Source organism: Hyaena hyaena, unplaced genomic scaffold (genome assembly GCF_003009895.1).
Source record: "Hyaena hyaena isolate Hyena2069 unplaced genomic scaffold, ASM300989v1 scaffold_160, whole genome shotgun sequence".
Lineage (NCBI taxonomy): Eukaryota > Metazoa > Chordata > Mammalia > Carnivora > Hyaenidae > Hyaena > Hyaena hyaena.
The window spans coordinates 1310947-1321943 of NW_024080793.1; the positions used below are offsets into that span (position 1 = coordinate 1310947).

General features: G+C 57.2%; 1 protein-coding gene across 2 annotated transcripts; it reads right to left on the bottom strand.

The window, feature by feature from the left end:
* Window positions 1–835: 835 nt before the first annotated feature.
* On the bottom strand, window positions 836–10159 carry SNCB (synuclein beta). 2 transcript variants are annotated; one of them, XM_039239703.1, is made up of 6 exons: window positions 9891–10159; window positions 9120–9249; window positions 6355–6396; window positions 6013–6131; window positions 1856–1945; window positions 836–1480 (listed from the first exon to the last, which is right to left on the bottom strand). In XM_039239703.1, exons 2-6 carry the CDS (start codon window positions 9238–9240, stop codon window positions 1448–1450), a joined length of 405 nt encoding a protein of 134 aa, XP_039095634.1. In that variant the 5' UTR covers window positions 9241–9249; window positions 9891–10159; the 3' UTR covers window positions 836–1447. The 2 variants fall into 2 exon arrangements, with proteins under 2 accessions (XP_039095634.1, XP_039095635.1); XM_039239704.1 differs by lacking the exon at window positions 9891–10159 and adding an exon at window positions 9390–9563.
* Window positions 10160–10997: the final 838 nt, after the last annotated feature.

A 10997-nucleotide genomic window follows, 5' to 3' on the forward strand; every position in this document is an offset into this window, starting at 1 on the left:
CGCCTCCTCTCGGCATCTTCGCCCCCTTCTTCTCCACACCTAGACGGTGTCGGGGGCCCTCTAGTGCCGATCCTGATCTTCTCAGGGCTCCTGGCCCGCTTCCCAGCTTTCTGCGTACCCTCGCCCAACTCAGCCGAAAACCTTCAGACGCCTTTTCGGGAGGGCTGGAGCATCGGTTGCCCGAGCTCTGCCTTCTACTGGGACAACTGCCATTCCCCTTACCCTTGGGTGGGTTTTTCTGTGTTAGTCAGGTGTGCGCTGGGGCATGCACCTGTAAACGCCCTGCTGGCGCGTAAGCGGGGTCTTTCAGTGCCCGCGCTGCTAGTTTCCAAGGGCTCCTCTGCGGCGCGCGTGTGACTAAGTGCGTGCGCGAGTCTGCACGCGTGTGTGCTCGGGCGCGCCTGCCAAGGTGCGTACACTCGGGCTGGCGTGCAAGGACCAGAGAGGGCACACACATGTCTGCGCGAGCGTTGTCATCCGCGTCCCTATTCTGAGTGCGCAGAGGGGTGTGAGCCAGTCGACAGTGCCTTGCGGCGGCTCTGGGCTTCCTTCCCATGGCCTTGCACCCCCAGCAGGCGTTTTGCGGTCCAGCAGGTGGCGCCTGAGGCCACCTTCGCTCCTCCTAGCCAACCGCCGTTCCCAGCCTGGGTAGACCCGCTCCCCCCAGGTCATCCCAGGGGAGAATAGGAGATGGAGAAACTGAGGCCCGAGGTGGTCAGTCTTGTACCTGAGCTTGTGCCAGGCCCCAAAGAGCGGAGTGGAGCAGTCTGAGACCTGGAAGCCCGTCGGCCGCTCCCCCTACCCCCAACTTTGCCTTTGCCCGTGCGGCGGCGGCTACAGACAGATTGGCTTTATTCGTGGACACGCGAAGGGGGAGGCGTCCGGGCCCGCCCACCCAGGACACGCTCACACGGGGGGTGGGGGACTCTCCATGCCACAATCACGACACACGACGCCCGGTTTCGGACTGGGCCGGCTGAGGGAGGGGACATGGCACAGCCTGGCTCCTGGTTTTGGTTTAAAAAAAAAAAAAAAAAAAAAAAGGTTCTTGGGGTCGTTGTGGGAGATGGGTGGGGGGGCTCTGGGGCTGCCCGGGGGGGCCCTCGTAGAGCCTCTGTCGGGTGTGTGGGGGGTGCCGTCGCTTTCTGATCTTCGTTTAAAAATACATAGAACATGCTACACCCGCGCAGACGTTGGACGGGATGCGGTGGGGAGGGGGTAACATAGGTGGGGCAACAGCCCCGGCCCTGTCCACGCCCCAGGATTGGATGCGGGCAGGTAGGACAGACAGATGGACAGACACCAACACAGGCTCCGAGGGGGCGCCTCGGAGCAAAGGAAGATCTCGTGTTTGGGGGAAAGGGGTAGAAGGACAGCCCTGGCTCTGGGGGGTGGGGCAGGGGACAAGGAGGAAATTGTGCTGCTGGTGGGGGGCCGTCCTGGGCCCTTACGCCTCTGGCTCATACTCCTGATACTCCTCCTGCAGCAGAGGGATGGGGGTGGAGTGGGGAAGAGCAAAAGAGGAAGGGGTTGGAGACCAAGTGGCCTGGCTCTGGCCCCGAGACTCCTCCCCTTCAAGGAGGAGCAGTGCACGCCCCTCTCCCAGGCAGGAGAGGAACCTGGAAGTTGGGGAAAGCTGGGACTTTCCAGGGCAGGGGTGCCTGGGGCCCAGTGCTAGGCGCCATCTGTCCTCCCTCTCTGCTGCCACCTTCTAGGGCCTGGGTTCTAGAAAAGGGGGGTGTGAAGTTCCCCGGCCCAACCCTAGCCTACCAAGTTCCTCCCACCCCAGCTGGGGATGGTGGCAATCTTCTGGGATGCCCAAAGCCCCCCAACCCGCAGCCCTGCCACCCCTCACCTGAGGTGGTTCCTCATAACTCTCCCCTTCTGGCTCCATCAGGGGCTCGATCAGCGGCTCCTCAGCAGCTTCCTGGGCCACTTCCTCTGGCTGCAGGCAGAGAAGGGACACGGCCATGAGGGCAGCTGGAGATGCTCCTGAAATCTGTACCCTGGGAAGGTTTTAGCTGACTGGGGGAAGGCTGGGCTCTGTTGGCAGTACAACCTAACGTTTTCATTCAATTGTTTATTGGGAGTGCCTCAGAAGTGGAATGAAGGTGTGAGGGGCGAAATCGCCCCGGATCACCATGAAGCTGGGAGTGGCGAGGGGAGACAGGCTCTCCATATCCCTCTCCTCGGCGCCAGGTAGCCTCCTGCACTTCCATCATTTGGACTGGACAGGATGGGGAGGTAGCACTCAATCACCCATTTATCCCTACCTGCTCTGTGTCAGCCTCTGCTGGGCATCAGGACCCCAGAGACAACCCTGGAGGCTCCTCTGGGCTGGAGGGAGATGGAAGCTCTGAGACAGGGCTGGGCAGCAGCTCTGAGCCATTCCCCTGCCACCTTCCACCCATCCCTCCCCCAGGGTCCTGTGTGGCCTGGTTTCTTCAGCTGTTGCTATTTTAAGATAAGCTGGAAGCAACAGCTCATGGTGTTGCTTGGATGTGTGAGCTAAGACTCTCCCCTCCCCCCTGCATCTGCTGCCCAGACGGGTACAGACCAGCAGGCACACAAGTAGGGGCTGCCAGACACACGGCCAGCCACCTGCAGGTGAGCACATGTATGTGCACAAACACAAGACTGAGCTAGCTGCACACAGCACACCCAATTACCTGGGGTCCATGCACGGCTGCACGAGGCGACATGCAGGCTGCCACACTCCTGGAGCCTTGGGGGAATCTGTAGGTAGCGCTATCCCACCTCCCCTCCCCATTTTCCACAGAGAACCATTGTCCCTTCCTACTGGGCAGAGATAATAATCTTGGGAGGCTGGAGACTGGCACTGAGACCTGCCTGACCACCTCTGCAGTCTAGTTGCCTTACCCAATCCAGGCAGCTTCAGTTCCTTCACATTACCAGTGTAGGGGGGCCCTGGGGGCACATGAGTTTATAGCTCCTGACCTGGCTCATTTCCCCCAGTGTACAGATGGGTACACCAAGACCTAGGAGGTGGGGAAATATTAGTTTGCTCAGGGTCACCCAGTATTAAAAATCTCATCTTGTGGGGGTGCCTGGGTGGCTCAGTCGGTTAAGTGTCTGACTTTTGATTTCGACTCAGGTCATGCTCTTGCAGTTCGTGAGTTTAAGCCCCGCATCGGGCTCCATGCTGACAGTGCGAAGCCCTGCTTGGGATTCTCTCACTGCCCCCCTCTCTCTTTGCCCCTCCCCTACTTTCTCTCTCTCTCTCAAAATAAATAAACTTTAAACCTTTCTTTAAAAAAAAATCGCAGCTTGATCACATCATTTGGAAGCGACCCAGATGTCAACAACAGTAGAATGGAGGTGTGCACCGTGGTTAATCACTGACGGCTGGTGCGGCGCAAGAATGAAGAATGACAAGGCATACCATGGATGGTTGAATCTCACACTGCTAGTGAAAGAAGCTACGTACAGAAGAGCATGTACTTGATAACATTTATATGAAGTTGAAAAATACTCAACTCATTTGTGGCATCAGAAGTCAAGAAGCAATTGCCCTTGGAGGGGGAGGCAGGGCCAGGACAAAGGCGAGTGAATAAGGGTGCAAATGTTAAGAAGGTACTCACTCCCAAGGCCATGCAAATGAGACCCCCTCAAATTTTGTGCCCCAGACGCCTCACTCATCTTACCCTAGTCTGGGCCCGGGGGGGCTTGAGGCTGGAAGGAGGTCTAAGGCAGGCTTCTGAGGGGCTGATGATCTGTGTCTTGATGTGGGTGCTGGTTACATGGGGGGGGTTCCCTCTGAAAATTTCATGGGGCTGTGTGCTTTCTGCATGTATGTTGTACTTCAGTGAAAAGTTTTCTTAAAAAACATCCCAGCCTGGCCACTCACTAGCTATTTGGCATCAGGTAAGTCACTTCACCTGTGAACTCAGTTGCCTTGGATGGGAAGTGAGACTAGAAATGTGGGGAGGGTTCCATGATAATGTACATGAGCAGGTTGGCAAGTGGAGGCACTAAGAAATGTGCACCCTGGACTTGCACGGGCTCCCCATGCCTGGCAGCCCCAAAGGGCCACTGTTTAAATAGGAAATCCATGGTCTTGAGCTCCCTTAGAGCAGGTGTCAGGAGTGCTGGTGGGAGGAAGGAGACCTGAGAGAAATGCTTCTGTGCAAAGGCCCCTCACAAATAGTCTCAAGGCTGACAACTCAGACCTGGCTTTCTCTGCACCCCAGCTCCCAGCACAGGGCACAAGCCTTGTGCCGGCACCAAGCAACTCCGGTGACGCAATCTGAGTTTATCTTCCCAGCCACCCTCTTAGAGAGGCTGGCAGGAACTGGGATCTTGGGCAAGTCACCTCACCTCTCTGGACTTCAGTTCCTTCATCTATAAAGTGGGCTAGTTGTGGAGTTTCTCTGTGTCTAGAACACTGCCTGCCCATACAGGACGTCAATGAATGGGAGCGATCTCCGGAAATAACGATAATAAATGGGAAGTCACACAGCTGGTGAAATGCATAGGCAGGACTTGAACCAGAACTTCTGAGTCAAGTCCCAGACTTCCAACAGGGCAAAGGACCAATTGTGTCAAACATCTTCAGTGAAGGGTGGTGTGGGGTCTCCTCCCAGAGCCCAGTGGATACACTCATGCAGAATGTACCTAATCTCCCAAACCAAAAGTTGAAGGGGACCCTCATGCCCACAAAGGCAGTTTGCACTTGTATGTAGACAGACACAGAGCACCTCCCAGGAGGAATTTCTGGCAGACACAGAGGCCCATAGAGTGCACTGTCACGGTGGTACACTTCCATGCACACCTGTGGGCATGTGAGCCCCTGGGGGCAGGTATGAATCACTCACATGATCGCAGGGCTATCATCTTTCACTAAGCACTCACTGTATGCAAGCCAGGCGCTTTACCTCAGTGGTTCTCAAAGTGTGGTCCTTGAACCCACAGCATCAGCATCCCCTGGGTACCTGTTAGAAACGCAAACTCTCGGGTCCGACCTCAGACCTACAGAATCAGAAATTCTAGGGATGTGGCCACCAGTCTGCATTTTAACCTGACCTCCTGATGATGCTGATGCTCATGTAAGTTTTGAGAACCTCTGATATATATTCTCCCTAATCTATGTTAGAGTCCTATTCCATTCATCTTCTGTCTTAAAGGCAAAGAGTCCAGCTCAGAGATGTGATGGGATCTGCCCACGGTCACACAGTCAGGATGCAGTGGGGTTGGGATTCAAACCCAACTCTGCATTGCTTCAGAACTCAGCTCTTACACTGTAGTGTAGAAGGTATCTGCCTTCATGCACACGTGGGTGGCCACCATCACTACCCCTGGAGGAACATGCCTGCAGAAATATGTGATGCACAATTCACCCTTCCACCATGGCCAACACTTGCTCATGCTTGCCTCAGGGCCTTTGCACATGCTGTTCCTACCACCCGAAATACAACTGTCACACAGCTTGCCTCATCCCTTGGGTGTTGGCTCACATGTCGCCTTGTCAGAGAAGCCCTCTCAGCTGAAGTAGACCCCTTATCACTTGATTCTCTATTGCATCACCTTTGTCTTTTCTTCATAACACTTATCCCTTGTCTGAAACCAGCTTGCTTATTGGTTGGCTTTTTACTGTCTACCTTCTCCCACTACGGAGTCAGGTCCATGAACATGGGAACATGTGCACCACAGCAACCTCTAGAATAATTCTTCTCTGGCATGGATACTTGTTGCGTGACAAGAAATGAATAAACAATCAGTGAGACGCAGACGTGGCCCTAAGTGATCACACTCACAAGCAGGATACATGTATGCAATCAGATCTGGGTCACTGTCACAGGCAGCACCACATTCATACACAGCTTCATGCAGACTCCTTCTGAGCTGAATCTAGCAGGGCCCTGCAGAACGTGAGACAAGGTGTGCCCCAGGCAAGCTGGAGGAGCCGGCAGCCTGGTGGCACCGGTATAGGTGTGCCCGGCATGTGTGTGCGCGTGTGCGTGTGTGTGCGTGCATGGTGAGAGGATAGCTCACCTTCAGATCAGTGGGGAATTCCTCCTTCTTCACCAGGCCCGTGGCTGCTGCAATGTTCCCAGCCCCAGAGAACACGGCTCCTCCCAGATGTGACGCCTGCTCCTTGGTTTTTTCAGCCACTGGAGCAGGTAGAGGATTTGGGAAGGTGGTTGGGGGCCAAGGTGAAGCAGACATAGATGCATCTCTCCCTTGTGGTGTCCCAGGGCTTACCTCCCTCACAGAGCACACTCTCAGGAATCTTTGGGGGTGCCCTTTTCCACCACCAGCCCCCCACCTCCAGATCCCAGCCAGATCCCAGGCCCGAGGTGTGGGAAGGGGGCTGTGCCAGGGCTGGGCTGGTACCTGAGGCCACTCCTTGTACCACCCCCTCTCGAGTCTTGCTTCCTGCAGGGAAAAAGGAACACACATAAGGACTCTGAGCTGAGAGAAGAGACGCTCTGGCAAGCTCCGTGGTTACAGAGTGGGCAGAGGGACCCAGACAACAGTGGGCGTCCTGGCCTCATCACTGCCTCCTTGGGCAGATCCCATAGGCACACCCTTCATCGCTGCACTGAGCCCTCCACATCCACTTCCTGAGGACTGTGAGTCCCCCCCCCTACGGTCTGCCCCTTCTCCGCCTGAACCGATACCTGCACCTCTCTGGGGCATGTTGCCTGAGAGCCAGCACTCTACCTCCTCGTTTCATTTAACTCTTCATCCAGGGTGAGCAGGTGGGAGTGGGGGTGGGGGTGGGGGTGGGGGTGGGGGTGGGGCTGGAGCTGAGGGGTTCATATTTGGAAAGGTCCCTCTGGTGCCCTTGATGCCTGACTGCCCACATCTCACCTATGGACACTCACACCCATCACCCCCAACTTCCGCTTTCTGCTAAAGACTCCTCTCCTAACCGGGGTGTGAATTCCTCCTTCTGGGTGACGTGAGGGGTGTCTCAGGTGCATGCTGGGTATGAGGGTGACTGACACCCGTAGCATTGGCTAGGCCTTCTCAGGAGGGTAGCTTCTGGGAAAGGCTAGATGGCCTGATCTGAGGTGGGGGGGCAGAAGCCCTTGGGGAAGTGGGGAGTCTCCGATACTGAGGACTTGGCAACGCAGACAACAGCTGGCAGTCCCCAGCATAGGTCAGTGGGTGTCTGGGAGGGCTGAGGCCGGTGGAAGGAAGAGAGGGCAGCATGGGAAGGAAGGGTTCTCCGGGCCAAGGTCAGCCAGACCAAGACAGCAGGGGGCGGGCTCCTTGTACCCAAGTCATTCCTCTCACAAACATTTGTCATCACCTGCTCTGTGTCACACCTTGGGCCAATGGCCCATGTCAGATGGGGCTAAGAGAAGGGCGGATTTGGCGTCCTGGAACTCAGGTAGTCGGGAGGGGGCTCCCAGCCTCCAAGGGTATGTGATGGGGAAGAGGCACTGTCTGCGCCTTGATAAATGGGGAGCAGGTGGGTACACAGAAAGGATCCTGGGGAGGGTATTCAGGCACCAGAAACCATTCAGACAAGGAACAGTGAGGTATGCTTTCTGGACCTGCACAGAGCACATCAATGCTGTCTGTGTGTCTGCAGAGATGGAAATACAGACTGAGGTGGGACCGTGAACTGTGGCTATAGGAAGCCGAGGTTTTAACGTGTGGGAACTGGTGGCCGTTAGGGCTTCCTGGGCAGCGGGAGGAGTAGGAGGTGCCAAACTAAGGGAAAGGGGGTGCTTTGAGTCTGTTAGCAGGGAGACCGGGTCAGGGAGCCAGGGATCCATAGGAGTGAAAGGGCTGGGTAGGGGGAGGCAGGAGGGAGGCCCAAGCTGGGGCCTGGCAGGTGTGGGCTCAAGCCCATGCCTCATCTCCATCACCTGTGCCCTAGCTCCAGCCACCCCTCATCTTCCGGCTGTACTGCCTCCCAGCAGGCCTCCCTGCATCTGGTCTCTCCCCAGAAGCCTGAGGAACCTTGCTGCACTGAAGTCAGATCCTGTCAGCCCCCAGCTTACCATCTCTCATGGCAGTTGTAATAATCCTTTGCCCTGGCCCACAAGGGCCCTCTCATGAATCTGCTTCCTCCAACTCCCCTCCTGCACCCAGCTCCTTATTCTTTGGGGTTCAGCTCAAATGCCACCCTCTTTGATTCCCCTACTGAAGGAGTCCCCATCCCAGCCATCTGACGTCACATTCCACTATGGGAATGATCTGTATCACTGTCGGGAGAGTCAGCAGCTACTAACTAGTACCTAGCAAAAAGTCAACACATATTTTTCACATTACCACCATCCCAAATCTTCCACAAACCTGGGCAAATTAACCAACCCTCTTCAGCGCACATGAAGGGTAATTCTGCCTACTACACACTAGTAAGTCCTGAATCACCGTATAAATTCAGTAATTCTCAGTTTGGGGCCCTGCATCCCCTTATGCAAATGACGCTGCGGGCTCCCTCTCCTCTCACACTTAGGGTGAGAGATTTCAATCACTTGGCCTTTCTCCTGACACTGCTGGAAGCTGCTAGGAGGATGGGCCCAGAGGAGAGAGGGCAATGGTGCAACCACAGGCATCGGGAGGCAGGAAGACCCTCAGAGCAACGCAGAGGTGGAAGTAGCTGGAGAGGAGCGCCCAGTGATACAGGAGGGAGGGCCTACAAGGAGAGGGGCTTTGGAGTCCGTAAAGCTTGGCTCAAACTCCAGCTTCGGGTTTCAGCAGCTGTGACCTTGAGCACGATAGTTAAACCTCTGTGGAATGGGCCAGGAGCAAAAGTGAGGTAACGGGCATATGGCATTTGACAGTTCTCCGCAAACAGCAAGGGCTCAACACCACCAGGTAACTATTCATCATGTGAGGAATAAGAAAAAAAAACAACAAAAACGCTACCGCTTTGACCAATGCATTGGTCCCCGGCCCTGAACCCCACCTTCACCAACTCTTCCCACCATTCCCCTCTTCCCATAGGTATCATCACCTGCCCAGGCTTCCTTCAGCTGGGGGTGTCCCCGGTGACCCCTGCTGACCCCGCCCCATCTGCTGACTCATATTCTCCTGCCCAGACCCCTCCCCCCAACTCCCTCCCTCTAAGGACCCCGGCCACTCTCCCTCCAAGGACACGGGAACCCCGTAGCCCCAAAGCCCTGCCCCTTGCCCACCGACATAGAGGACGCCCTCCTTAGTCTTCTCGGCGGCCTCGGTGACCCCCTGCTTGGTTTTCTCGGCGGCGGCTACGACGCCCTCCTTGGCCATGGACAGGCCCTTCATGAACACGTCCATCCTGGCGGCCTGGGGAGGGCGAACACACCGGCAGGGATGCGCTGGCCGCACACCCTCACCCCAGCCCTTCCCCTGGGACGCCGGGGCCCTCTCCCCTCCCTCCTGAGACCCCGGCGCCCTTCTGGGCCGGGAGCCCCCTCCCATCTTACCCCCTGCCCAGCGTGAGGCCACAGGGCCGCGACGAGTCCTAGCGTCCTTGAAACCCAGGGACGCGGGAGGAGACACTGCCTCGGTTATCCGGGGCCCCGCAACCTGCAGCCCCGCGGAACCGGGGTGTTGGGCTCGGCGCGAAGCCCCGGCGCCTGCCTGTACACACACGACAGAGTCACACGACCATACACACAAACATGCTCCACCGACACGCTCACGTGCACATACAGGACACGCAGACGTTCAGACGCGCACGGACACCCTGACACACACGAACACGGGCGCGGGCGCACGTCCACACGGCCACCCAGGCAGTGGCAGACACAGAGCAGCAGTCACACATACCCCGGCGCGCACCCTGACACGCACCTGCCGGAGCGGTCTCTCGGTTCTGCAGCGGGGTCCCCAGCTCCGCTCCCCGCCCCTTCCCCATCCCGCCCAGGCCCCTCTCCATCCCCAGCCCTTCCCCAGCCCGGGCGTCCGGAGCGCGGCCGCCTCACCTGGAACCTGAGCCCGGGCTCGGGATGGAGCAGCGGCTGCGGCTGCGGCTGCGGCGGGCGGACGCCGGGGCTCGGCTAGGCCGGGCTGGGGTGGGCTCGGGGCGGATGGGGAATCGGGGCCTCGCTAGGCGCCCAGGTCGGTCGGCAGCAGGCGGGGCGCGGGCCCTGAGCCGGGGCGCAGCAGTGCCCTGGCGTTGGGTGCGTCGCCAGCCACGGATCGCGCCTGGCGCCCTGCTAGCTCGCACGCTCCGACTCCGGCTCCCGCTCGGGCGCTGCGGCAGCTCTGAGCTCAGCGCCCCCTCTGGCGGCCGCGCCGCCCCCTCAGCCTGACTGACAGGGGGCGGGGAGGGTGACATCTCGGCGGAGCCCGCTGGCCTCCCGGGGCCGGTCCCCGACGCGCCTCTGGGGACCCTTGGGCGTCAGACTCGCGTCCTGACCCCAAAAGCCGAGTCTGGCGGGGGAGACAATGCAGAGTGCCAAGAGTAGGGAAGACATACTGCGTGCAGTTGCCTTTGGGGTTCAAAGGGGTTCGAATCTCAGCTGTACTTTTATTAACTGTGGGACCTTGGGCTACTCTGCTCTCCTTTCTGAATGCCAGTTTCTTTTTCTGTAAAATAATGGATGATGGATGATTCGCTCAACAAAGGTTGATTCAGCATTTAGACAGGTGCCAGGTAAGTTTGAAGCAATGGAGACGTGGAAAAGGAAAACAAGGTCCCTGGTCTTGGGGAGTTTACAATGATGTGTTTGTGTGCGTGCAGAAGTGGGACACAGGACAGAAAACAAACGTGTCGACACTTAAACCTAAGTAAATTGTTTCAGCTTGTGAGGAGTGTTAAGAAGATAATGAATGGTGGCTGATGTAACAGAATGACTAGAGGAGGTGCTTGGGACAGAATGTCCAGGGAAGGCCTCTGTGAGGCCAATGGGAGCAGAGACCCCAAAGAGGGACCAAGGCCAACATGGACAAGATCCAGAGAGGGAACTGTAAGTGCAAAGGCACTGAGGCAGGATGGCACTTAGGAAAAGATAAAAGGAAATAGAGCTGGAGAGCCAGGAAGGAATGAGGAGGTGGACAAGACCACTTTTTTTGGTGTGTGTTATGGT

Excerpts from the sequence above, each read along its gene's own strand:
- SNCB (XM_039239703.1), bottom strand. The coding sequence starts at position 9,240 with ATGGACGTGTTCATGAAGGGCCTGTCCATGGCCAAGGAGGGCGTCGTA. Across the intron at positions 6,397-9,119 it reads GGAGGGCGTCCTCTATGTCG|GAAGCAAGACTCGAGAGGGG; the intron begins GTGGGCAAGGGG and ends TTTTCCCTGCAG. Across the intron at positions 1,481-1,855 it reads GTTATGAGGAACCACCTCAG|GAGGAGTATCAGGAGTATGA; the intron begins GTGAGGGGTGGC and ends CCTCTGCTGCAG.